Source organism: Gambusia affinis, linkage group LG13 (genome assembly GCF_019740435.1).
Source record: "Gambusia affinis linkage group LG13, SWU_Gaff_1.0, whole genome shotgun sequence".
Classification (NCBI taxonomy): Eukaryota; Metazoa; Chordata; class Actinopteri; order Cyprinodontiformes; family Poeciliidae; genus Gambusia; species Gambusia affinis.
Window position 1 is genome coordinate 16557331 of NC_057880.1, and position 24144 is coordinate 16581474.

At 36.2% G+C, this 24144-nt stretch overlaps 1 protein-coding gene across 1 annotated transcript in view; it reads right to left on the reverse strand.

Moving 5' to 3' along the window:
* eys (eyes shut homolog) overlaps positions 1-18721 on the reverse strand; it is a 173791-nt gene extending 155070 nt beyond the window's left edge. Inside the window, exons 1-6 of the mRNA XM_044136158.1 lie at positions 18534-18721; positions 10633-11524; positions 9352-9468; positions 3355-3413; positions 1807-1934; positions 161-275 (exon numbers count right to left, since the gene is read on the reverse strand). Of these exons, the coding sequence (XP_043992093.1) occupies positions 161-275; positions 1807-1934; positions 3355-3413; positions 9352-9468; positions 10633-11377 (1164 nt within the window). The 5' untranslated portion in view covers positions 11378-11524; positions 18534-18721. The remainder of the gene's footprint in view (positions 1-160; positions 276-1806; positions 1935-3354; positions 3414-9351; positions 9469-10632; positions 11525-18533) is intronic.
* Between the last annotated feature and the right edge of the window lie 5423 nt (positions 18722-24144).

A 24144-nucleotide genomic window follows, 5' to 3' on the forward strand; every position in this document is an offset into this window, starting at 1 on the left:
CATTTTCTTGTCTCAATATCAAAACAACATCTCTACAGTAAACAGTGATATACCTAAGAAAAACTTAACCCTGTATCCAAATCCTTATTAAGATGAAGCCTGAGTCACATTTCCTGGGCTTTATAATATTTCATTAGGATGGAGACATTGAATTACCCACCTGATATCCACCAATTATGCTCAAACACAATCCCTCATTTAGGCAGTTGATATTGAGCAGTCTGCAGTAGTCAATTACTCCTTCACAGTTCTTCCCAGAAAAACCACTCAGACATCTGTTGAGAGGGGGTCAGTTTCGTCAAAAGTCAATTCACCCAGAACCAAAGCACTAACAAGCCACATGTTACTGCTGCCTTAGTGAGACACACGCGGTTAAAATTTTGTATTCCGCAGGCAGTTATCGTAAGTTGGAGCTGATTGGAATAGTGCATACACAATTTTCTTCCAATTTGATCGACCTGGGCTGTCAAATGGGTAGAAGTATTATACAAGAACAAATGAAAGTTCATTATACATACCATATTTTACCCACATAGATCTTCTTTTCTTACTGACTGTACAGTCTAATGTGACAAATGTACCAATATGACAAACGACCCACAAAGTTTTCATACCGTATTTTAATTCTTGTTTATCTCGTGAGTGATAGCAATTATAATGAAATGTTATTCCAGAGATGCAGTATAACAATACGCTTTCACAGTCTGCACAAGCTGCACAAGTGGAATGCCTTGAACTAAATAAGACTGGAAACTTTGTCAATGTGACTTCCAAAAGCTATTTCATTTTGAGTTTTCTAAAGGAGTCTCATTTTGTATGAAAAAGACAGATGGAAAAATAAACTTCAGCTTTAGTCCACAGTAGAAATAGGTTGAAGGGAATTAAAGAAAGAATAATCTGGCAAAAGCTTATAGTCTCTGAAAGCATGAGTGAAAATGGTTTAAAAATTTAAACTTCAACAGATGAAACAGAACAAATATGTCAATGAATAGCTTAGCATGTTTGAAGTAAATGAAAAAGTTAGTGTAGTTGAACTAAAGTTTTTTTTTCTCTTTTTTTTAGTAAGTAACTCCATGCAAAGTTACCATTACGCTATAGAATCTTTTAATGCTAAGTCTACAAGCCCTCAATGTGATTCATTTATATTTTCAGAGTACCTGAATCTTTAAAAAGTTTGCACATACGATTTTAAGCAGATTTTCAGCTTACAATTTTTAAATGCACTAAAGCTTGAATGTAGTTCAGGTCCTTCACCAGAGTCCCCGTTTATCACACAAACTAAACTAAACTTCCTATAACTTCATTACAATAACGGAGCCAAAACAAAGTCCATATTGTTGACTGCAAGTGTTATCAATAAAATGAAGTACTTCTAAATGGTTTATGGACCTCTTTAAATGTGGCAGTGCCAGGCAGTGCTGTAATAACATTTTGTTATTAGCTCTTTGGTTTTAACAGACAGGTGGTAGAAAACCAGAAAATGTATGTTTAGGCTAATTACAGGCAAAGTACTTTATAGTAGTAGTGCTTCTACTTGTGATGGTTATTGCGTAAGCTGCACTATCAGCTTACCCTAGAGTATATTTGCACAAATATTAAATGCTACATGAATCTATATATAACACCCAGTAGTATTCCAGTAGTCTGAACCATATAAGAGCACTGTGTGCTCATTGTGCATCTTGCGAGCATTCATGCTTGAAGTTAAATGTCCACAAGTGTTTCGATCACTTAGAATGCATGTTAATGCCATGTATGAACAGGGCCTCTGAAGGTGACCCCATTAGACACCACTCTGTGTTTTACCTGCAGAAGTAATCCTTTCCCCTAGACACAAAGGTACCATTGTTCAGGCATGGCGATGGGCTGCACATGCTCTGCTGCCTTCTGCATTCTGGGACCAAAGTACCATCTGCACAAGCACATTCGGAGCCCTGCATATAGCATACAACAAAACAAGGTCACCTGTAAGCTCAGTATTAAAGGTAGATAGGTACATCTACATCCCTACTTTCTAGAGTTTTATTAATAAAAAGTGCAGTGATAAATGTTGTCTTAATCAACCTCTAATGACTATCCTTTAAAAATATTAACACACTGTGCAAAATGAAGATTGAAAACAAAATGCAGAAGTTTAAAAAATATGTATTTGAATTCACTTTAATTTCAAGCCATAGCCCAAGGGGAGTAATGTCTTAAATACATCTTCATTCACATTTAAATTGCAGAAGCTTGTTTGTCATAAATAAGGGAATAACTACAAAGAACTTAGTTAAATCACTCATTGCTGACAGATATTACATTATTGATGGGAAGTACCACACTGTGAAAAACTGTGAAGTGGAATTGTTCACAGATTTAAGAATGATATCTGTAAAAATAGCATTGCATCTAATTCAGGGTCTTATTTTTCTGGTTCAGTGAGTTTCTGTACAAAGGAGGGAGGGCAGATAATATTTATCAAAATGGCCTGGTTTGAAGAACAAAGATAAATCTGATATGGGAATACTTCTATTAACCACAGTCAATTTGTTTGCCTTATCCGAACATTTATTTTAAAACTGCAACAACATTACACAAAAAGTAGTAAATAAATTACTTATGAATTATGAAAGGATGTTGAGTACATTTTTGAAGGTCTAAAACATTTTTTTAAAATATTTTAGCCATAAGTCTTAAAAAATAATTTTCCAAAGTGATAAACTGATATTTTATAAAAACTTATTGATATAAAGCATCAGGAATAACAGAACAACCACAGTCTTGTAAATATCATATTCTGTCCTACTCAGTTGTTGTAAAAAGAGTTGTAATAGCTAGTAGTGCACTTCACAGAGTGTAAAAGAAAACAAAGGTTACACACAGAGACAATTAGACTGCAACTGTGTTTCCCCCAGAGAATCTTCAAGAACATTTGAAACATTACCGCCCTTGCAAAATGCATTGCCACAATAACATTTCCAGTGCAAGGTGAAAATTGCATAAGGCATCCAATTACACAAAGCCTTTGATGAGAGCCATTTCAGCCTGGCACTTAAATATGTGCAGGGTCATTTAATCAAAATGCAAGAGAAAGCAGACACTCCTCCCCTTTGCTCATCCTCTGCTAGAAATATTAATTGCTGTGGGAGACTTCAGAAGGAAACCATTTGATCTTGTTTTGGGAGATTATTAATTTTCACATGTCATTTTTGTTTATGCCCCACTGATATAAAGCAAATAGAGGAAATACAGTCTTCATATGCTCAGCTGCATCGCAGTTTGGTTCCTTTAGACATGACTATGGCAAGCAGTTGAAAACAACTCCAGACTCTGGAAAATGACAAACCAATTCTTTATGGGTCTCTGACATACACTGTAATTTCTGCATGGATTCGGATCACACTGGGCTTTCCTCTTCTCACAGGGAGGGCCTGCAAAGTCAGCAACAAAAGATTAGTGCAAGTTCATTCAGGCTATTAATTGCGGAGCCCTCTAGGGGACATGGTGAATTTTTTTTCTTTTGCGTTCCCTCGCAAAAGGTTTTCCGTTCCCTCACAATACTGTGCTGATCAGTTATGTGGCATAATTGAATACTGTAAGCCTTTCTTACGTTGGCCGCCGTACTTTCTGATTTAATACAAGGTTATGTAAGGTTTTTCCATGAATGTTAATATCTCGTTGAGAAATATCTGAAGTTTTATATCTTTCTTTAGGATAGAAAGGCACCACAAACCTATGATATAAACAGAAACTTTCCATGAGTAGAAAAGAAATCTAAATACATCCGAACTATGTGGACTATTTCCAAGTTATTATCGTGTGGTAATAAGTCATCTGACAGTTTTGATGGTGTCTCTGTTGTGCTGGTATCACAGCATTATAATACGATTCAGAGTTTAATTTTGTCTAGGCTACTCCAAAATCTTTGTTGTGTGTTCGGTGCTTCACCTCAAAATGAAGTGACATATGCAAAGGAATGTCTAACTTGTTTAATTTGTGTAAAGATGGCCTCATAGTTATAGTAGGATAAATTATCAATTTTTATGTAGTAGTATGCTTTATATTTTAACTCTGTAACCTCGAGGAGTAGCTGTATTACTAATTCAAAATTTTGTAACAGTATCTAATTTTCAGTCTTTGTTAACAGGCCTGTAATGACAACATGCTAGATTGAGTGTATTGGAAAGCCTCTTAATTAGTGGTTTAACAAAGAAAAATCTGATACTGTTCAGACTACTGAAGTAGTTAAAAATGTCAAGTGACACAACATATTTTTGGTGTAATTAACATCCTAAATTTGTTTTAAACTTGGCAAATTAGAGTAACTGCATTAGACCTCATAATAAAAATAAAATGGGCTTAAATTCTGTCTTTAAAATTTTAACTGCAAATTTATTTAATAAATTTAGCTGTTAGATGCTTTTAGTTGTTTTCAGAATGGGACTTTATGCAAATTTAATGTTTAGCACTGTCTTCAGCCTATATTATTTTGCTGCTGAATGTTTTCCCTTAGTGTACTTATAAATAAATGACAATTACATAATTTACACAAATTCTGTCCAAATGCTTTCATTCTGAAACTCGTTCTACTAATTAGTTCTCAACAGTGTTTCAACAAGTTCTTAAATGTCTTGAGCACTTCTCTTTATCAATGCTTCTTCATTCATTGGGTCATATTAGACTCGCTGCAGAGCTGTTGGGGGCGTTTGGTTTGAAATTGAAGGTTTTCTCTATGTTCTCTCTCACAAGTCTTTGAGGATCTAGACCAAAAACCTCATAAAAAAATATTTCTCAACGAAAACAAAGAATCAAATCTCAAAAAAACAAAGCACTTTTTGTCTTTGTCAAGGAAGTTACTTAGCAAATATCTAAATAGCACATATCTTCAAAGGTTTTACTTCTTCACTATGGATTGCACTAGATAGAGTGTGCAATGTTTTTTTTAAATATATATTTATTGAATATTTTTAATATTTATTGAATATTCATATTAATGTTGAAAAAATTTGAAATCCAAATTCAAACTTTTTGTTCTTGATTCTGAATATAGGTACTGCTCTAAATTATAGAATATCCCAAAAAGTTCAATATTTGTTGTCATTCATTTCAGAAACTCAGACTCATGTACTACATGGACAATATGGATGCTGGGCCACTGTTCTTGCAGACTCTGGGTCCTTGATAAAATACAAATTTTCTTTGTATTTCACTGAGCAACCAACACGTTACGGTAAAATAATTAATGCAACATTTTCTCGCTCATGGTTAGGCTTCGTCTGAGCATAGTGGCTCTTGATGTGCCAACTCCAGCCTCAGTCCACTCCTTGTAAAAATTCTTCAATGAATTTTGTTTGATAATCCTCTCAACATCTTCTCAATCCTCTGCTTCTTTACCAATGACCTTTTGCAGCTAACCATTCTTGTCTCACTGATTCTTCTCTGGACAGTCTTTTTTGTCAGCAGTTGTTCCCAATGTATATATAACCTACTGACTTTGACTTTGATACATTTTGAAGGTCATAATAATGTGTTTTATTACTTTTGGATTAACTTTCATTATTATTAAAAGTGTAATTCTGTTTACAATTATTATTACAATTAGTACTCTTAAGGGGTTTAAATGCATTCCAGCTAGTCAATGCTGCAGCTCATCTTATGTTGTACCCCATATTTTACTTAACTCCGAAGTCATACCATTTTCAAACACAGCAACTTAACCAGATGCAAGGAAATTGACAGAGATGTTGTGTGCAAAAGATAAAATTAGACTAAATTTACTGCAGGTTCAAGGTGAATAAAAATTTCATGTTATTCCCACGTGAGGGTTTTCATTTTTTGTGCTCTTCACATGGTCCCTGCACATTTATCTTCCAAGTGAGTCTTTCTTTGCAGATTTGCTTTAATCCCCCTGCTGATACAAGTGCTCATGTCCCAGAGGCTCCTTGGAGCCTCCTCTGTGGGCATCAATCTTAATGTACACAACTTCAGGCTTTGCTTTTGCATCACCTCCTTTTTACAAGTTTCCAGAACTGGTTCTAATAACATCAAATATTTCTACTCCTCACTTTTACATGAGAAACATAATAACATAATTATTATCTAATGAGCTGTCTAATAATGTTTTTTTCCAGAGTATTCATGCTATGCATATGCATTTGTCCTATTATTTCTTTACAAATATTATTGAGCTTTTGCAAACTGTCTCCTTCACATACAAATACAGTCACACTGTAATTGAAAAGTTTAATGAGGGTAATAATTACATACATTGTGAAAATTGAAAGGGTCTCAATTTAATATTACTCGCAACACGATAATTACTGCTTAATGATTATGGGCCTATAAATGTGGTAATACCTTGGAACAAATACTCTGGAGGTAGTGCTAAGGAAAGACAAATCAAAAGAAAATCTTATTTGAAACATCCCATGAGTTCAACTCATTATTCTGTGCACATAAGACTTTGGCCTGTGAGGGCAGCAAGCAATGGAACAGCCACTAAATTTCAGTTGATTAATGAGCCAAGAGCATCAGGGAGGCGGAGGAAGCACAAGCTTCGCCGAACTCCCAAGAAGCTGACGGGACGGCAGAACACAATGACGATGCAAACACATCCAGTGGATACGGTTTACTAAAGACAACACCATCAATTAAAGCACATTTGATAACAGTCATCAAGTGAAGAAAAAAAATTACATAAATACATTTAATTTTGATAATTAAATAAATTATTTGATTATCTTTAATCAAATAATTTAAAGTTATTTATTTGATTAAATAATTTTACTTATTACTTTACAAAAAGTAATTTACTCCCTATATAGTTCTTTAAAACTTGTCTGTCCAGCTGCATATTGATTCCATTGAGTTTCAGATGTCCCAACTTTCTCAAATTGACTCATTTTAATATCTTCAACTATTATATATATTTGTGACAAAATAAATGAATTATTACCGTGTATATCTCCAATTGCAAAGGGGGTAGGAGATCGTAGCAGTGTAAAATGTTGCACACTCAGCAACATTTAACAGACAAACACCCTTAACAAAATAAATCCTACATGATTTGGCTAATCAATTGCGAAACATATTGAGGTAGGAAATTAATTTCTTACAGCATCTATGAGATATGTAAAAAAAAAAATAAAAGCCTTGATTAATATTGTATTTATTGACAGATACTTTTATAATATAATTGACTGGAGTATGTCAACATATAAACATCATATAAAGCTACACAGCAGCAAATATTTTAAGAATTAGAAATCAGCTGTAAAGGATGAAAAAGATAGCACAGAATGTCTGGTTCACATCTTTATTATCACAAGCTCAGATTTATGTAAAGATGTCTTATTGGCTTCTTAGAAAAGTTTTTAAGGCAGCTAGAGCTTACACAATGTGTTACTGGTGGATATTCTGAACCTGGACAGTGGATAGGTGTCTAGATTTTTGTATCTATCTATCTACTTCTGCTTCTTCTTTGTTTTTTTTTGTTTTGTTTTTTTTGCTTTTAATTCTCTATTTCCCTGTAAAGAATTCAAAATGGCCCTGCGACAGACTAGCGACCTGTCCAGGGTGTACCCCGCCTCTCGCCCGGTACGCTGCTGGAGATAGACACCAGCAACCCTCCCGACCCCATTAGGGAAGAAGGGTGTACAGATAATGGATGGATGGATGAATTCAAAATGCATGTACATAAATTGTGCTCACCAAATTAACGTATCTTGCTATTTCAAATTTTATATTTCCTTACTCATTCTTATAGCATGATAAGTAACCAAATAAAACTTTTTATAACATAAAACTACTCCTTCATCTTTTTAAAAAACTATCAAGGATTCAGTTTGGCAAGCATCCAGCATGCAGAATGTAGAAGATCAAAGCGAAATGATGACATTCTTTTTCAGAGATGTGAAATTAACTAATGATCTTCTCTCATAAATCAGAGTTGTTCTAAAATTCAGCTTCAAACACATTATTCATGTAACCTACATTTTCTATGTGGCACTCTGAAACTACATTCGAGATTAGTTGTCTTTTAACTTGTTCTTGATTATTTAGACAAAGCCATTCAGTTACACAGACAAATGTTCATCCTTCACCTATGCTCCACCTACTCTCAAAGTCCAACTCTGATAGACAGAGAAGCAATTGGCTCATAACAAAACCTTAGAAAAAGAAAAAGAAAAGAAAAAAAACTTGATAAAAAAAGATAACACTCTTACTCTGCAGTACAGCCATAATCATCTCTTGTAAAAAAGAATGCCAGCAAGTACTCCAAGCAACCTTGAAACCACATTTCTGAAACAATAAGCTGAAAGCATGGGTTGGACTCAAAAGGCAAAACTATGACACCTCAAAAGTGCTGCCAAAGCAAAGTGTGCAGCAAAGGAAACAATGAATCAATGTAAGGAGCCACCTGGAGGGGCTTACTCCAGAAGGTCCATTGTATTTACTTTTATCTCATGTTTTTGATATTCTGGGAAATCTGAAGAGTATCCATGTCTTGTAGCTTAAGTATTTTTGATATCTATTAACCCAACTGTGCTTTGCTATGGTAGATTAAACTACATTATAATTAAAGGAGTAATAACCTTAAATTTATGAGGCCAGAAGAACATTACTCCCATCAAATTTTCATACATGAGCATCCAGTAGTTTCTTAAAATGACAACATCATAGCAGTTTGGCCTTTATAAATGTTTTATAGGGAAGGAGAATTAGCATAAATTAGCACATTACCACAGTAAAGCTAAATAAACTAAATTTGTCACCAATTTTTGCACTGCCCTTTAAGAATAACTCCAGAAAGAGAAGTACCGTAATCCATAGTAAGCTTTAATTGTCAATCTTTGCGGGCTGTGTTAATGAGGCAAAAACAAAACATTAATGTTTGGTCCAATACCTCTTTTGGCTTTTCACTCAGTAATAATTAAACTGGTATCTCAAGTTCAGCAGAAGCAATGCATTGTAAATTACCTTTAAACTGAAAGCCGTGAACTTTTGTTTTATTAACTGAGACATGCTCAGTCTTAGGACTCCCCAGTAGAATATTACTGGTTGCAACATGAGTTGCTTGATTTGACAAGGCTGCTTCATATTTTGTGACACCAGTTATAACAAGTTCACAGCCCATGAAGAAACAGTAGTGTCTTTGTAGTTTTTCAACCTTGGTAGTTATTAGCCACTACATTTTTCTTTTCCATTGTTGATTAAAGTGAAATGCTTGTTTGTGATGTGAAGTATTGTGGAAAAAGTGACTTTATGAGGTCATTAATAAAATTTCTGTATCATGTTGAAAAAATATTTCCTGGGAGTGTAAGTGGATCTGTAGAATACCATATTTAAGTAGAAAATAAAGCTTATTACCTGGAAATCCAAACGCACAAATGCATTTGAAGGAAGCTGGTGACAGTTGGATGCATGTCCCATCTTCACAAATTGTCTGACAGTTTGCTTCCCCAATGATTTCAGAGCAGTTTACACCTGTTAAAGAAAACAACACACAAGCTTTCATTTAAAGGGAAACGTTGAGCAATTAAGGTTTGTTTCTAAGCAAGAGAGAGATGTCATTTTTTTCCTTTATTATAGATTTTCTGAAAGTTATTTATAAATGCTTAGGTGATCATTTTATCAACATTACATACAATCTTACAATAGATGACATATTACATGTGTTAATATTATTGTAGTGCAAAGTATTTTGTATTCCTTGTGTGTGATTTTATAATTTTATTATGTTAAAAATAAATAAATAATAAATAACTTGTAGTTTTCAACCACAGACTTTGATGAAGATTATCAGGGAATTTGGATGATAAAATAACACAAAGTAGTATATAATCTTAAAGTGGAATGCAAATATATATATATATATATATATATATATATATATATATATATATATATATATATATATATATATTCAATGTAAAAGATGAAAAATTGTGCCATATGAAACTTTTTTTTTCTTTATTTAGTGAAGGAGCAGTGAAAGTGACTGCCATTTAAGCAACCACTTTATGAACTAGATAAAGCTTGAAGTCTCAAAATGTGAGAGTTCAATCTACATTATTGCTCTAACATCTGGAATTCTGTGGAGATCTTCTTTTGTCTGTATTGTGGGTCTGTGATGAGGGAAAACCTGAAAATTGTGGCCCAGATTTTAGATAAGGAGCTACTTATACATGTCCAAGTTACAATTCTCTACTGTCTTGTGGAGGGAGAGGTCCTGTCTAAAAATCTGTTTTGAAATAAAATGTAAATAAGAGCAAAAATTAAGTACAGCAAATCTTAAAACTAAGGATCACATAAAACCAAAATCCTAAAGAAAAAGACCCAAACAGGCGGAATCTATTTCCTAATAAGGTGAATTGTTAGGATAGTATGTTATTTAGAAACATTATAGAAAAAGTGAATATGCATGCAACATTTGTTATGTTTTCTGGTAAGTAATGAATAAATGCTGTACTCTTGACAAGAAACAGTCAAGTAAAAGAAAAATGTTTTACTTTGATGACATAATGCATAGGGCAATTAAAAAATAAACTTTACATTAGGTATTTTTTGCGGACACCACTTAAACACTTCAACACAAACTTAAAATAATTTAAGAGGTCAACAGGAAAACAAAAAAATGTTTATCCTTACCTGTAAAGTGTGGTGGGCATAAGCATTTGTAGGTTCTGTTGTTTGGATCTGTGGACCCGTTGCTCAAGCAGATTCCTTTGTTTTGACAGGGGTTATCCAAACATGCGTCAAACCTTTCACAGAACCTCCCAAAGTAGCGGTGGTTGCATTGGCAGTTGTAAGAGCCTTCATAGAAATCTGTCCGGCAAACTCCATTCCCTGAACAAAGTCTCAGAAGAGGAGAGGCCCGGCAGAGCTGCGTTTTAACAGAAACATTAAGCCTTAAACCAAGCTTGCATAACTGTGAATCCCCTTCGTGAAGTGCGATAAAGTAATTATGACCTGGAGTAATCCACTTGGCCTCAACATGCTCACTTTCATTTGTATTGTGAGGGAACACAGACTGATTCTTCAACTCTGCATTTGTAGTACAGCTTTCAAAGTCCTCTCTTGACACGTTGAAGATCCTGATGCCATACGTCTTGAGAGTTTCATCAGCAGACATGAGCAGTTTGTCTCCATGTTGTAGCTGAAGTGGGCATATCTGTGGGAAGCTTAAAGGCTGCTTGCTCACTTGGCGCTTCCCCTGAGAGCCCCAGCACTCCAAATCATTCTCACAGATGTTTTCGATTAAAGTCCAATTCAGCTGGATTGTGTGTTTCTTAAGGTACCACTCAACAGGCGCTTGTGTGTTGCAAACTGTTTGGCACTTGGTAATGTGGACATCCACAAAAACGGCAATCAAGTGGAACAGCGACGGCCACATCTTTCCCCTCCGTAGCAATTAACGCCTAATCAGTCTTGAAACATTAGCAGCAACTTCATCAGGTTAATGAATGACGTAAATGGACTGCATTGTGTGTCATATGGTTTTTTGTTCCACATGCTTCAAATTCACAGGATCGGAAGCAACCTGGGGAAAACAAAGAATACAAATTTTTGCAAAACGAACAGCTTTCTTGAAAACATTCATCTTCCAAACATTGCAAAACAACTGACAGTGAATGTAATTTGAAGATTTAGCTCCACTGTAATACCAGACTTGCGTTGTCAGTCTGTCTTGCTGGAGTTGTCATAATCATATGCAGTGCTGCTGACCACCAAGTGTGTCACAGCAGTCCCTGCCTCCCTGAGGTTTCTACAGCGAGTGACAGTGTCAGATAAAATATTCTTTCTCCTCTGCCGATGTCTGATACCTCAGTGTAGGGCAGTGAGACGAGTTAAAACAGACAGCATTGTCTTTCTCCCTCAGGCCCTTTTCATATGTGCGCTCCATATAAAAACAACAACGTAAGGAAGGCTCACTGCATGAAAAACTCTGCCGGTTGATCAGGTCACAAAGGGAGATATGAATAACTGCATGGTGATAAGTAATGACGCTCTGACTATGGAACATCAATATCAGTAGACGGGAGGAGTGATAAACTGAATGAGATTGCATGTATTGTCATTAGAGCTCAGAGGGGATTTAGGGAACGTCATTTATATGAGATGAGATTGACAATTGTGTTTCACTGAGCAAATCAGAATGCTGCACCTGATTTGCAAGAGGAAGACAAGAAAAAAAAATCTAATCATCTATTTCTAATATGTCCAAAAGATGTGTAATTGGTTTACTGTTAGAGGGATATTTATCATAAGAAGTGACTCAAGATCAAACTGCAATAAAGTTGTCTAAATTTTAATTTGAATAATTTAAGACTGCTTTCAAGATAATTTATTTAATATGAAATGTCTCAGAGGCAAAGATAAAATTTTAGAGCTTTATTTCCTCAGATTAACACTGGACTTTAATGTTCCCTTTTTAAGGAATAGTAACTTCACTCATTTTGTTCAGTGCTACAAACCTTGTTTTTGTCACTATCTGCAGGGTTCTGGTTTCAATGAAACAGATCCAAAATCCTACTGTGTGGATTGCCAAACCCCAAAGGGACATGTTGAGGAGTTCTGCACATCATTACCACCCACAAAAAGAAATACATGTTACCACTGAATATCACCAACATCAGCTGAAAGCATTTTCACAGTCCATTTTCTAAACTTCTCTTTTTGATGTTAATGAACCAGAACTATCTCTGAAAAAAAATAAAATGATGCAAAATAAACTGTAATTAACACAATTACAAAAGAAAAGAGCATAACATTCTTAAGGTTGCAGGCCATTTGTTTTCCTCTACAGCTTCATTATTTTTTCTTTCTTTCATACTAATGTACTGACAAGATGTTTCATAGCAACCATCCATCTATTAGCACCCACCCTGGGGAGAGTTTGCATTCGCTTTCACGGTCAGTGTTTAAAGTCATTTTTTTTATTATCTATAAGTAGATGGCAGAAAACTACTATAGGCAAATGTGGTTATCTGACTTAAATAAATAGCATCTACCAAACTAAGTTTCCTAGTTATTTTGGTTTCCTGAGTGGTCAATAAATGGCCCAAATGGTGATAAGAATTGCATTCAAAAAAATGGATATTCACAAAAGTAATTCTTATTACCGGTATACAGAAAATTTCCATGATGCTTAACAGAAGAAACACGCTGATGTTACAGTATGTGTATAAAATGGGTACAAATGAGCAAAGAGTTGATTCAGTGCTTGTTTTATTTTTAAAAAATATACAGAGAAATACTGAAATTGGATGATTATTACCTTTATTTGCTCTAACTAGAGACAAAAAAGTGCTACCACCTCAAAATCTGAAATATTGCTGCCAATAATTGAATATTCCTCATTTTTTTCTAGCTCTAGAGAGACACATTAACCCAGCGCTTCTCAATTCCAGTCCACAGGCCCCCTTGCTCTGCATGTTTTAGATGTGCCCCTATTTCAGAACAGCTATTCCAAATGATTGCAATACCTCTTCTGCAGGCATCAAGTACTGCAGAAGCCTGTTAATCACTCATAGATTCAATTCAGGTGTGTGGCAGCAGGGAAACGCCTAAAACATGCAGGGCAGGGGGGCATGGAGACCGGAATTGAGAAGCACTGCATTAACCCAACAGTCATGTTTTTGCACTGTGTGAGGAAGGAGTACCCAGAAAGAACCAGTGGATGCACAGAGAGAATAGTTTCTTACACTCAGCTGTGAATTAGTTTTAACTGCCTTTATTATGTAATGAAATACTTAGAGTGCTGTTAAAACCACAATAATTTTTGCATAATGAATGCAACTTAGATCCTGAATTCAATTCAGACCCTGAAGCACATTATTCTATCTTAGAGTTTACTGAATTCATCTATTTGAATCACATTTAATGAAATCTCATACTGTAAATCTCCAGCATTACAATAATTGCCTTCCATCTAAATCAGGGGTCTCAAACTCCAGGCCTCAAGGGCAGCAGTTCTACAGTTTTTAGATGTGCCACAGGTACAAAACACTGGAATGAAATGGCTTAATTACCTCCACTTTGTGTAGATCAGTTCTCCAGAGCCTTAATTATTCTATTCAGGTGTGCTGCAGCAGAGGCACATCTAAAAGTTGCAGGACTGCGGCCCTCGAGGCCTGGAGTTTGAGACCCCTGATCTAAATAAATAACAAGCACTTAAATGCATGAAGCACAGATATTTAAGTACCTTAAGGCTGTTGACCACTAAGAATTAAACTGAGGGCTACAAGCAAAAGAAGTTTATTTGTAATAGGGGTCAGAGGTCAGAAAAAGGTTTATGTAACATGGCGTGAATTGATTTCAGTAGAAAGTGCCCTACTACTTATACCTATAGATGGCAGTTTAACCTTAAAATTGCCATACCAGTCACATGGGTGCACAGAGAGGAATAGATCAAGGGAGTGTTGTATATTCTCAGTTGGCTGATAACTAAGAGAGACACAAGGAGGATTCGACAAATTATCACATCAAACTGGCGGGTTGTGTGTCAGTCGCTGTCTGTTACGTGAGATAAAATAAGATGCAACAGCTATAATACCACTTCAAAGGGAAAAAAAATGATCAAAAACATTATTCAGCATATTTTTTCATAACTTAAAGTCTCTTTGTAGCAAAAAGGGATTAGCTTGGCTTCTTAAATGTGAATACTTTTTTTTAGTTAAGACAATTTTATGAACAGAGTTACTCACTGAGTAACAAAAGCTAAGTATTAAATACATAAATATAACAAAGTAATATAAAGTAATAAATAAACCTCTGCATAGCTACAGGTACCATTACACTGCCATGTACAAATACAATGCATTAAATGGATCCAAAACTGGCTCATTTCTAAAAAAAATATTTTGCTTACTTACCACCTGTTGAAAAACATTGTAAAAGTACAAGCTATTGTGTTTTCATTTTCTTTAGAAGTAGCAAAAAGATTTGCTCATTAAGCAGTTAGTGCACTGCAAAGAGACAGTGATGAAGATAGGGCCAAGTGAGTGAGATGCAGATGCTAGTTACAGCACAATGGCACATGCAAAATTGGGACACACAGGTGTAGATTGAGGTAAACATTGCTGAAATAAACAGTGCAATCCTCCTTGCATATGGTAATTTCTCATTATCGTCAGCTTCATTCAGAACTTCTTACAATCTGACAGCTGCAGTGACTGGAGTCTGGTGGTGTTTCCAGTGGCAAATAGTGCACTATGCTATGTTTTCCTGCTTTGGGACAAAGGGTGAGTTCTCAGAGGTTTACACCTTTTATCCAACACTGCTTGTTGGAAAAAGTAGAATATAATGTCAAATGAAAACTTTCAAAATGTGAAGCTTTTCTGTTGTAACCGTTTCAAACATCATTCACATTTTCTGTGCCATACAAAAAGGTACTATAGTGAAGTTGATAAAACTGCTAAATATACTGTATGTCTTTGAAACAATTGCAACCAACTAAAGAACACAAATGAACTTCTAGTACTGAGGTTCGATAATTGTTCTTAGAGAACCATTTGCCATCATCATGAAAAAGAAAGTCTCATGTTGAAATAAATATAAATATTTTATGGATCTCATCTTACTCAAGAAAGTCTCATTGCAAATAACAGACACTTTTTAAGTAGTTGGCACAGAGCCCTTTCTTCTATTCTGCATCCCATTTCACAGCTGATAGTTGGTCATTGATAATATACTGCACAACAGAAAGCAGAAAAGATCAAATGTCATCATTAGATGTGTCAGACCACCTGCTTCTGAGCATATTAACTAATGAAAACCTCTTCCAAGATGTGCAACGAACGATCACAAAAAGGATCCTCACTTGATAATGCAAAGCATATTCACTCTGACTCCTTGCAGGTAAGCCTCAAAGCTGCAGCAGTCAGTTTAATTTTCTGTGTGCTATTAGCAGCAGGATGTCACTGAGACGACACAGAGCCTCTGATGTCATTGCAGAGCCACTGAAGGACTGATTAGCAAAACACCAGCATGCTGCTGGCCGCAGCGCACTGCTGGACTCATCACTCGTGCTCCCAGGGTAGCTCTGTGGATCCCCGCTAATCAGTAATAACGCTGATGAGCCTCCACGCCTTGAAACCTCCAAAAACAGAGACAGACATTGATTTTCTTGCTTCAAATGGAGCAACGCTCAAAGCTGACAGCAAAACCTGCTTCTATTTCAGCAAAGTGCATAACTAGCTACGGTTAACATGTCTGCTCTCCCAGAATCCCTTAGTTTTGCTCTTTGTTCTCTATCACCTGAAGGAACATTGCAAAGTGCTCTGAATGCAGGATGTTTCAAGTATATAATACCTCAAATAATGTTTAACCATGGGTTAAATTAGCCCAGAGCCAACAGCAGCAGCGTAACTTCACCTCTGTTTCCTGCTCTCTTTTTTCTTTGAGGCAGTACCTTTATCAGTCACTAACCTCAGTAGTAAATTGTAGAGTTTCCCATTTATGCAGTCCTCTGAAGGAGAACCACAGTAAGGTAAAGCTGTATGCTGTTGTTTGTTTATAGCACTTGACCTGGCATAGTACAATTTACTATTTGTTACACACAGGCAAAAGAGGCCCACTAAGGAGAAAAAAAAAACATGGTCATGGATATCAAGATTAAGAGTATGCATTGCACATGCACACCAGAGAATTATTACATGTAGAGTGAATAGGTCAATGCATGAATTAGAAGTTTTCCTGCATTACTACCCAAGTTACTTTCTTTATTTATCTGCCTAAAAATCTTCAATGTGGATAATTGGTAAAATCTTAACTGTAATGCTCTGTAGAGTGACAGTGACCAGAAAGGTCTGAGTAGCGGTGTGCACCACTCGCACTGACTGCATTTGGTAGCACCTAATACCTAGAATAAAATAATTACTTACATCAGCTTTCATAGAGCTAAAAGTCAACACAGAATAAAATGTTGTCATTATTATCATCACACCACTTCAAAAATCCTTACACTTGTTCCTTGGAGCTCAGAGAATAGACTTTAAAATAGTTCTGTTAGTTTATGAATCACTGAGCAGTTTAGTGCCAAAATATATCTAAGATCTGCTGTTATTCTATCAATCTGTCAGACCTCTCAAGTCTTCTAGTTCTGGTCTGCTCAGAAACAGAACAAAACATGGAGAAGCAGCATTCGGCTTCTATGCACCTCAAATATGGAACAAACATCCATAAAACTGTAGCGTTCTTTTAAATCAAGAATAAAAACCCACCTCTTTAGAGTTGCATTTGAACCATAATAAGTGGAACACTGCACACCATATTTGATGCATATTGATGATTTTTTTAATGATGGCAAAATGCAACATCTGTTACTGGTTTTCACAATTGTTGACTGTGTGATGTGTTTTGATGTTTTTATGTTTTCATGACGTAAAGCAATTTGATCTGCCTTGTTGCTGAAATGGGCTATACAAATAGATTTGATTGATTGATTGTCTACCTTGTGCTTCTCTGGTGACATTTACAAACAATCCAGTTCTGAGCAGCTTTTTAACCTGAACAATGGACTAGAGTTCTCTGTTAGTAAGAGTCTTTCTTTGACTTTTTTAACCACTTTGCTTGCTTGTAATACTCTGAGCATTGTCTTAGCCCATGCACACCATTTTATTAGAAAATTATTTTCTGACGGCTGCAGCCTCTTTCAGCAGTGTGACAAAGCAAAAATGAAGCACAGTATCAAATTTGAAGTGTTGACTTGGACTCCAAATTAAACTGAATGTTGGATTTGCTTCAACTACATGTTTCTGTCTCAACCGGTCTGTTTTGGTACCTTAAAAATATAAGGAATATAGGTTTGATGTTATGGCTGATAATATAAAAACATTATTGCAACAATTGACATACTGTTAAAAAAAAAGTAGACATAGATTTTGTGTAAATCAGATTTGTGTAAATCTGATTTACACAAAATCTGTGTAAATCACATTTACACGGATTTTGTGTAAATCTGTCAAATGGGTATACAAACCTAACATGAACTAAAGTTTTCAAAATGAATTCTTTCTGACATCCTAAACATCTCCTGATGCTGAGCTCCATTAGTATCCCACACTGCTTGAGACAAAGTGTCTATCGATTGCCTGAAACCGTGTGGAGGAGGATGCCTCACTCAGAAACTCCCTGTTGATTCACATCAAGTCTCTACAGGGGTTATGGGCCATTGGTAAGTTTAGACTATAATGTACCTCCTGAGTCTTTACCTCCTTGAGCAGGTAAGCCTTAAAGTGTGACAATTTAAAGGAATTTTAATCAGTTTTAGTTGGTTAAAGTCAACCCTGGACTGCCTCCGCATGCGTAAAACCTGGCTGAGGCCTGGAGCCAAAAGAACACAGTTAAACAGTTTACTGTAGCATTAAACTCATCGACGCGTCTGTCTGCGTTCATTCTGAAAACGCTGGGCCCGGGATTTACTATACGGTAATCTGACATCTAGAGTACACACATGTCCATCTCCCGTATTCAACGGTGCAAACTGCGTCTCGGCTGCTTAAAGTTAATTACAGTGGTAAGTTTGCTCTGCAAGAGTGCATGCTCACCATCAAGCTGCAACTGTGTTCCGCCCGGAGACGGCGACTTGTAACGTCGTTTTGGAGGGCAATTTTCTGACTGGCAGAGGATTTGTGTCTCTCCGTGGGGGAGACGGGTCAATCTGCGTCCGTGCACGCGGAAACCTGTTGCTTAGCAAAATGTGATCAGACGCCGAGGTGCTGGGAGCGCGCACCGTCTGTACAGCGTGGCGGGGCGGGGCCGTAGCCTGCCTGATTGGTATTTAATCTGGGTTTAACCAAGATTAATTGTGTAAACGGCTGAACCTGTTACAGTAAGTGAGGAAGTACACATACACACACACACACACGGTCAGGGGGAGGCAGGGGGCTCTGCCTCAAACTTCAGTTTGTTCATGAGGTCAATCAAACAAAATGCACAAATATCTCCAATCATTAGAGCTGAATGTTTGGTTGTTGTTGTTTTTTTCTAACTATACAGTTGTGACACATCTACTGACCAAAGCCAGGATTTTTTTAATAGCTTTGGTATCATTGGGTTTATTCTGCTTTTATGGATGTTGTTGGTAGCGGTAAATTTATCAGTCTTCCCATGCAGGCAATCCGCAGAGACTCCACACTGTCTTGTGTGGTAAATGTTACAGTTCACTTCGTTTTTACCTCCTCCTCCTTCTGAATTCGCACGTGCGCACACACAAACTCACCAGACAGCAAGGAGAGGGTCTGTTCGGCACTATATTTATGTTATTTCTAATGTTTATTTGCTCAGGGAAATATTTTGACAGCATGTTTACAATGTATTTTGCAATGACCTACATCCCTGTTCACTGTACAGGTATACTCACACCAGGGAGCTGTACAGCAATCAGTCTTCTGTTGGTGGTTGATGAAAAGCAGTATAAAGCAAGGGGTTAAGTGCCTTGCTCCAGGGCATTTCAGTGGCATTCTACTGAGGGAGAAAAAAAGTGTTGGCCATTAACATACCCAGGCCTGACTTCTCTATAGCCTCACACTGTCCTCTCATAAGCAGGCTGCTGGACCAGAAAATTTTTCTATAAAGTCACTTAGAAAGACATATTCAGTCTTTGTTTGGAGGGAAGCCATGACATCAGATGTAGAGATGGAGATAAACAGCATCAATAACGGTTGAAAAAAAATAAATCATATGGGCATTTTTAATGTGGCTATAGTTACAATCAAGATTCTCCTTTGTGACCCCATGTGCCAAAAGCTAACTATGACCCACTTTTAAGCTTCTGTAGGTGAGATGTGAAGTAAGATGTTTTCATAAAGGTCACTGACAGCTTTCCTTTTTTATTCCTTCCCCACTGTAGTGTTTGCAAATGAAAAAAAAAAAATATATTTTAAAAAAACAAACAAAAAAACCCCCAAAAGATTCAGGAACAGCAGTGGTGGGTGCTCCTGTTCCATGCGGGACCCCACAAGCACTCGTCCTATAGAGGAACTCTGCAAATTATCTTGTCAGACGACCGTTTCAAATAATTTCTGCAGGATTTGTAGGATGGCTGTTCTTATCAAAATACATCAGAATGAAGCACCTGCCTGACCTTAAGGGCTGACATATTCCATCTCATATGCTCATCTTGGAGAAAAGGCTCTTAAGTTCTTGACTTTGGTTTCCTCCCCCACTGTGACTAGATTAACGAGCTGCCCTTTTGCGTACAGCATTGGCCATATTTCCTCCAGCTTAAGGTAGCTTCATTATACGCCGAAATATTGACCTTCAGTGGTTTTTATGAGAATGTATCACTGAGAAAAGCCAGCATTTATCTATATAGCTTGGCAAACTACACTCATCACTCTATATCTCCAGGTGTTGTACATCCTTGCTTGGATGTATTTTTGGATTAATTTTAAGAGTGCCCTCATGGGATATAATTATTTTAATTTTATTTAATTGTTAGTGCATATTTCTATACATTACAAAAATAAACACTTAGGAAACTTGAGATCATGAAGACATAATTGTGAAATAAGTGATTGAATCCTCTTTTTGGCTATTGTCTCTTAAAATTGTATTGTGTGGTAAAGTTGAGCTATTTTTATAACTCGGTTAAGCTATGTGATTGACAACTAATAGACAACTGACAATAAACCTATTAGGTTATCAAAGTTAATGAAAAGAATAAATCTTTTACATTGCACTCAATGCAATGTAAAAGATTGCATTGAGTGCAATAATATGGAGCCCCCTAGGGGACATGGAGGATATTTGTTTCCTTTTGCGTTACCTTGCAAAACATTCATGTTACCTTGCAATACGTTTTGTGTTCTTCCGCAATAATGTACTGATCAGTTCATGCGGGATAACTGAACACTCTAAGCCTTTCTTACAGTGGCCATCGTACTTTCTGCTATTATATAAGGTTTTCATAAGTTTTTTCCATGTATGTTAATATCTCGTTGTGAAATATCTGAAGTTTTCTATATTTTTCTTTAGGATGGAAATGCACCACAGGCCTATGATATATATGGAAAAAATATATCCAAACTATTCTGACTATTTCTGAATTATTATTGCAGGGTAATCAATTGACAGTTTTTAATGTGTCTCTTTTTTGTTGGTAATCTGAAGGCCTTACAGGGCCATGTGCAGTTCCATCTCAACCGTACACAAACATAAACATGCAGAGAATCATTGATTTTCAATCAGTTTTTTGAACCAACGGTTAATAATAAACACGTTTCACTGAAGCTCTTTAAATGTGTATATATTTGAAGTGTTAAATTGACATTTGTGACTCTATACAAAATAGACCAGCAATTATGGCAGTAAGCATATTGCGAGGGAATGCAAAAGGAATTTTTTTTTTCTCCATGTCCCCTAGAGAGCTTTGTACTATGAAACTAAAATGATAGGACTTCTGAATATTTCTCAAACACCGTCCATCCATCCATCCATCTTCTTCCGCTTATCCGGGGTCGGGTCGCGGGGGTAGCAGCTTCAGAAGGGAGGCCCAGACTTCCCTCTCCCCAGCGACTTCTTCCAGCTCCTCCGGAGGAATCCCAAGGCGTTCCCAGGCCAGCCGAGAGACATAGTCCCTCCAGCGTGTCTTGGGTCTTCCCTGGGGCCCCCTCCCGGTGGACATGCCCGGAACACCTCACCAGGGAGGCGTCCAGGTTCTCAAACACCCCCACTTGAATTTAAATGAAGTAAAGCTGATCACCAATAAACTAAATAAATACATGCATTTGTTAATGAGGCAATATCTACTTATTGCTATTGAACTAAAATAAATTTAATAAATAAAAAAAATTGACATAAATACAAAATTTTCAGTTTTAAAATGCATTCTAATCTTAACATTGAAGCAGGAAAATTTTGTAACTAAGAAACAAACAATTAAAACATGAATATTAGAGTAAGATTTTAAAATTTACCAGGAGTTGTTGGGTTATAAGAAGAAAAATGCTGGATTATAATACATAATTTTAATATAAGGTGCAAGAGGAATTCAAGTTGAATTTGTTTTTTGTTTTTTTGTTTTTTATCACCATGGAGAACCAGGTTGTTTCACCTTTTGAGCTGTGCCATTTTTAAAAGTTGTAGACAACTTGTCAGAAGTCAAACATCACAGCCTATCAAATAAAGATACAGCAATTATTGTCATTGTGCTTCTTATTGGACATAGATGGTGAAAATACAAAAAAAGGAGGATAATAAAAAAGAATGGAGATGCGCCTGGCTGTGGAAGAAAGGAGAAGAATCACATTGTTTGCAACAGCAGCATAAAAACTCCATGTTGTCCCAGAAAATGCCACACAGTTCAGAGAAAATCATAGAATCAGCAGGCATTGCATCTGTTTTCAAGTACAATAGATTTTCTTTCACCACAAAACATTTGGGTTACGACTTCCAAAACTACTGCAGTGTGAGTTTGGCTTTCAAGAATCAGTGGTCACTGTAAAAAAATGCAGTTCCAACACCCGTACTCAACTTGGCTGAAGGCTCAATCTTGGCACAGCATCTTGGTGTCACTCAGGCAGATGGTCCTGTTCCTTCTGGCACAGGCAGTGGAGGTCTGTGTGGACCAAGCTTTGGAACATGATGGAACCTTATGGTAATAGAAATGGGGAAATCTCTTAAAAGACTTGTTGGTTTAAACTGACACAAGTCTGTACAGCAAGTGGGTGCAGACAGAGAATTTTGCACCAAATTTACTGATAAAACACAACACAGCAGAGATGAGCGAACAAGGAATCAACTTCTTTCCACATGAAAGCTTGTTTGTGTCTTATGTCCATCAATCTTAGTGTAAAATAAGACTTCAGTTCCGAGGTGGACCAGACCAGACTTAGCGAGAAATGTTGCTTGTATAATTACAAAGAGACTGTCTGGTACTCAAAGAAACAGCTGCAGTATCGCAGCCAAACAAGGTGTTTATAAATTTGCTTTGACTAAACCAGTTCAAAAAGGAAGTGACCTATTGAAAGACAGTCATTTTAGTAAAGGATTACAAGTAATTGTTATAATGCTTGTGTTTGTTGTGTTTGTGATGTTTATGTTTTGATTATTTCTTTGTTCATTTATGTTGTATAGATCAATATATATTAAGTGAATATCTCTGTGTTCACTATTGTTAGTAAATTATTGCCATATTAATTCCTCTGTTTGTCTTGAGTCTCTTTTGTTTTGTTCTCTGTGCATTTGAATGTGTATCTCTTAACCCTGTATGTCTTTTCCCTTTTGTTTATAGTTCCTTTTGAATGAGCTCCCTTTGTGTTATTATCCTCCCTCCCTCAATTTCCTGCTTTCCTTCTGCCACAGCTGTTCCATATCTCCTCTGATTAGTACATCTGGTTTCTTTGTCATTTTCCACTCCTGCCTCAGTGTTTAAGCTCCTTGTTTTTCCATTATTCATTGCTTGATTCCTCCATTTCTCTGCCTCTGTTCCATTACCTGTTCTATTTCTCTTGTAAGTTTCTATTTTGTTCTCTTTGACAGGCCCATTTTTATGCATGGGTCCTATCATATTTCAAAACTGACAGTGCTTTGGGACAGTTGTTATCAAGAGGTACTTTCTACTATTAAAGTCAGTGCAATATGGACTTAGGAACTAGGAAGATGTTTTAATGTTTTCATTTGTCATTCATCATTACATGACTATAAGAGTACTCTCTTATTATCTACTTGGTGAGTTTGTCAAACTTAACCCAAACTTTGCCAAAATAAACAATATTTACTAAATGAAAGTAAAACAACAAACTTGATTTGGACCACTTTATTGAACTTTAAATCACCTTGCTGTAGGTGAGAACGTCTTTGGGCTTCCTGCTTTTGACTATAGTTTGTGCTGACTTAACAATTTGTTAATCAAGCTTCCATTTATGCACACACTTTCAGCTGCATGAAGCCCACAGAGAAATACTTGGCCTTTGCTTGAACACAGATATAATTAAACTTTTGCAAATTCTCTGTTCGTACATTATAAATTCAGGTATACGTTGTATATTCAACTAAGAGACTGTTAGATGAAAGTAAAATTGCATCAATGAACAATTCAACAACAACAAAGAAACACTTGACAATCAAAGTTTCACATGTCTGTTAAGTGAAATGATTTACTTTTATTTTTTTTATTCCAGTTAAATAAAATGTTCTCACTTTATAACTCTAACA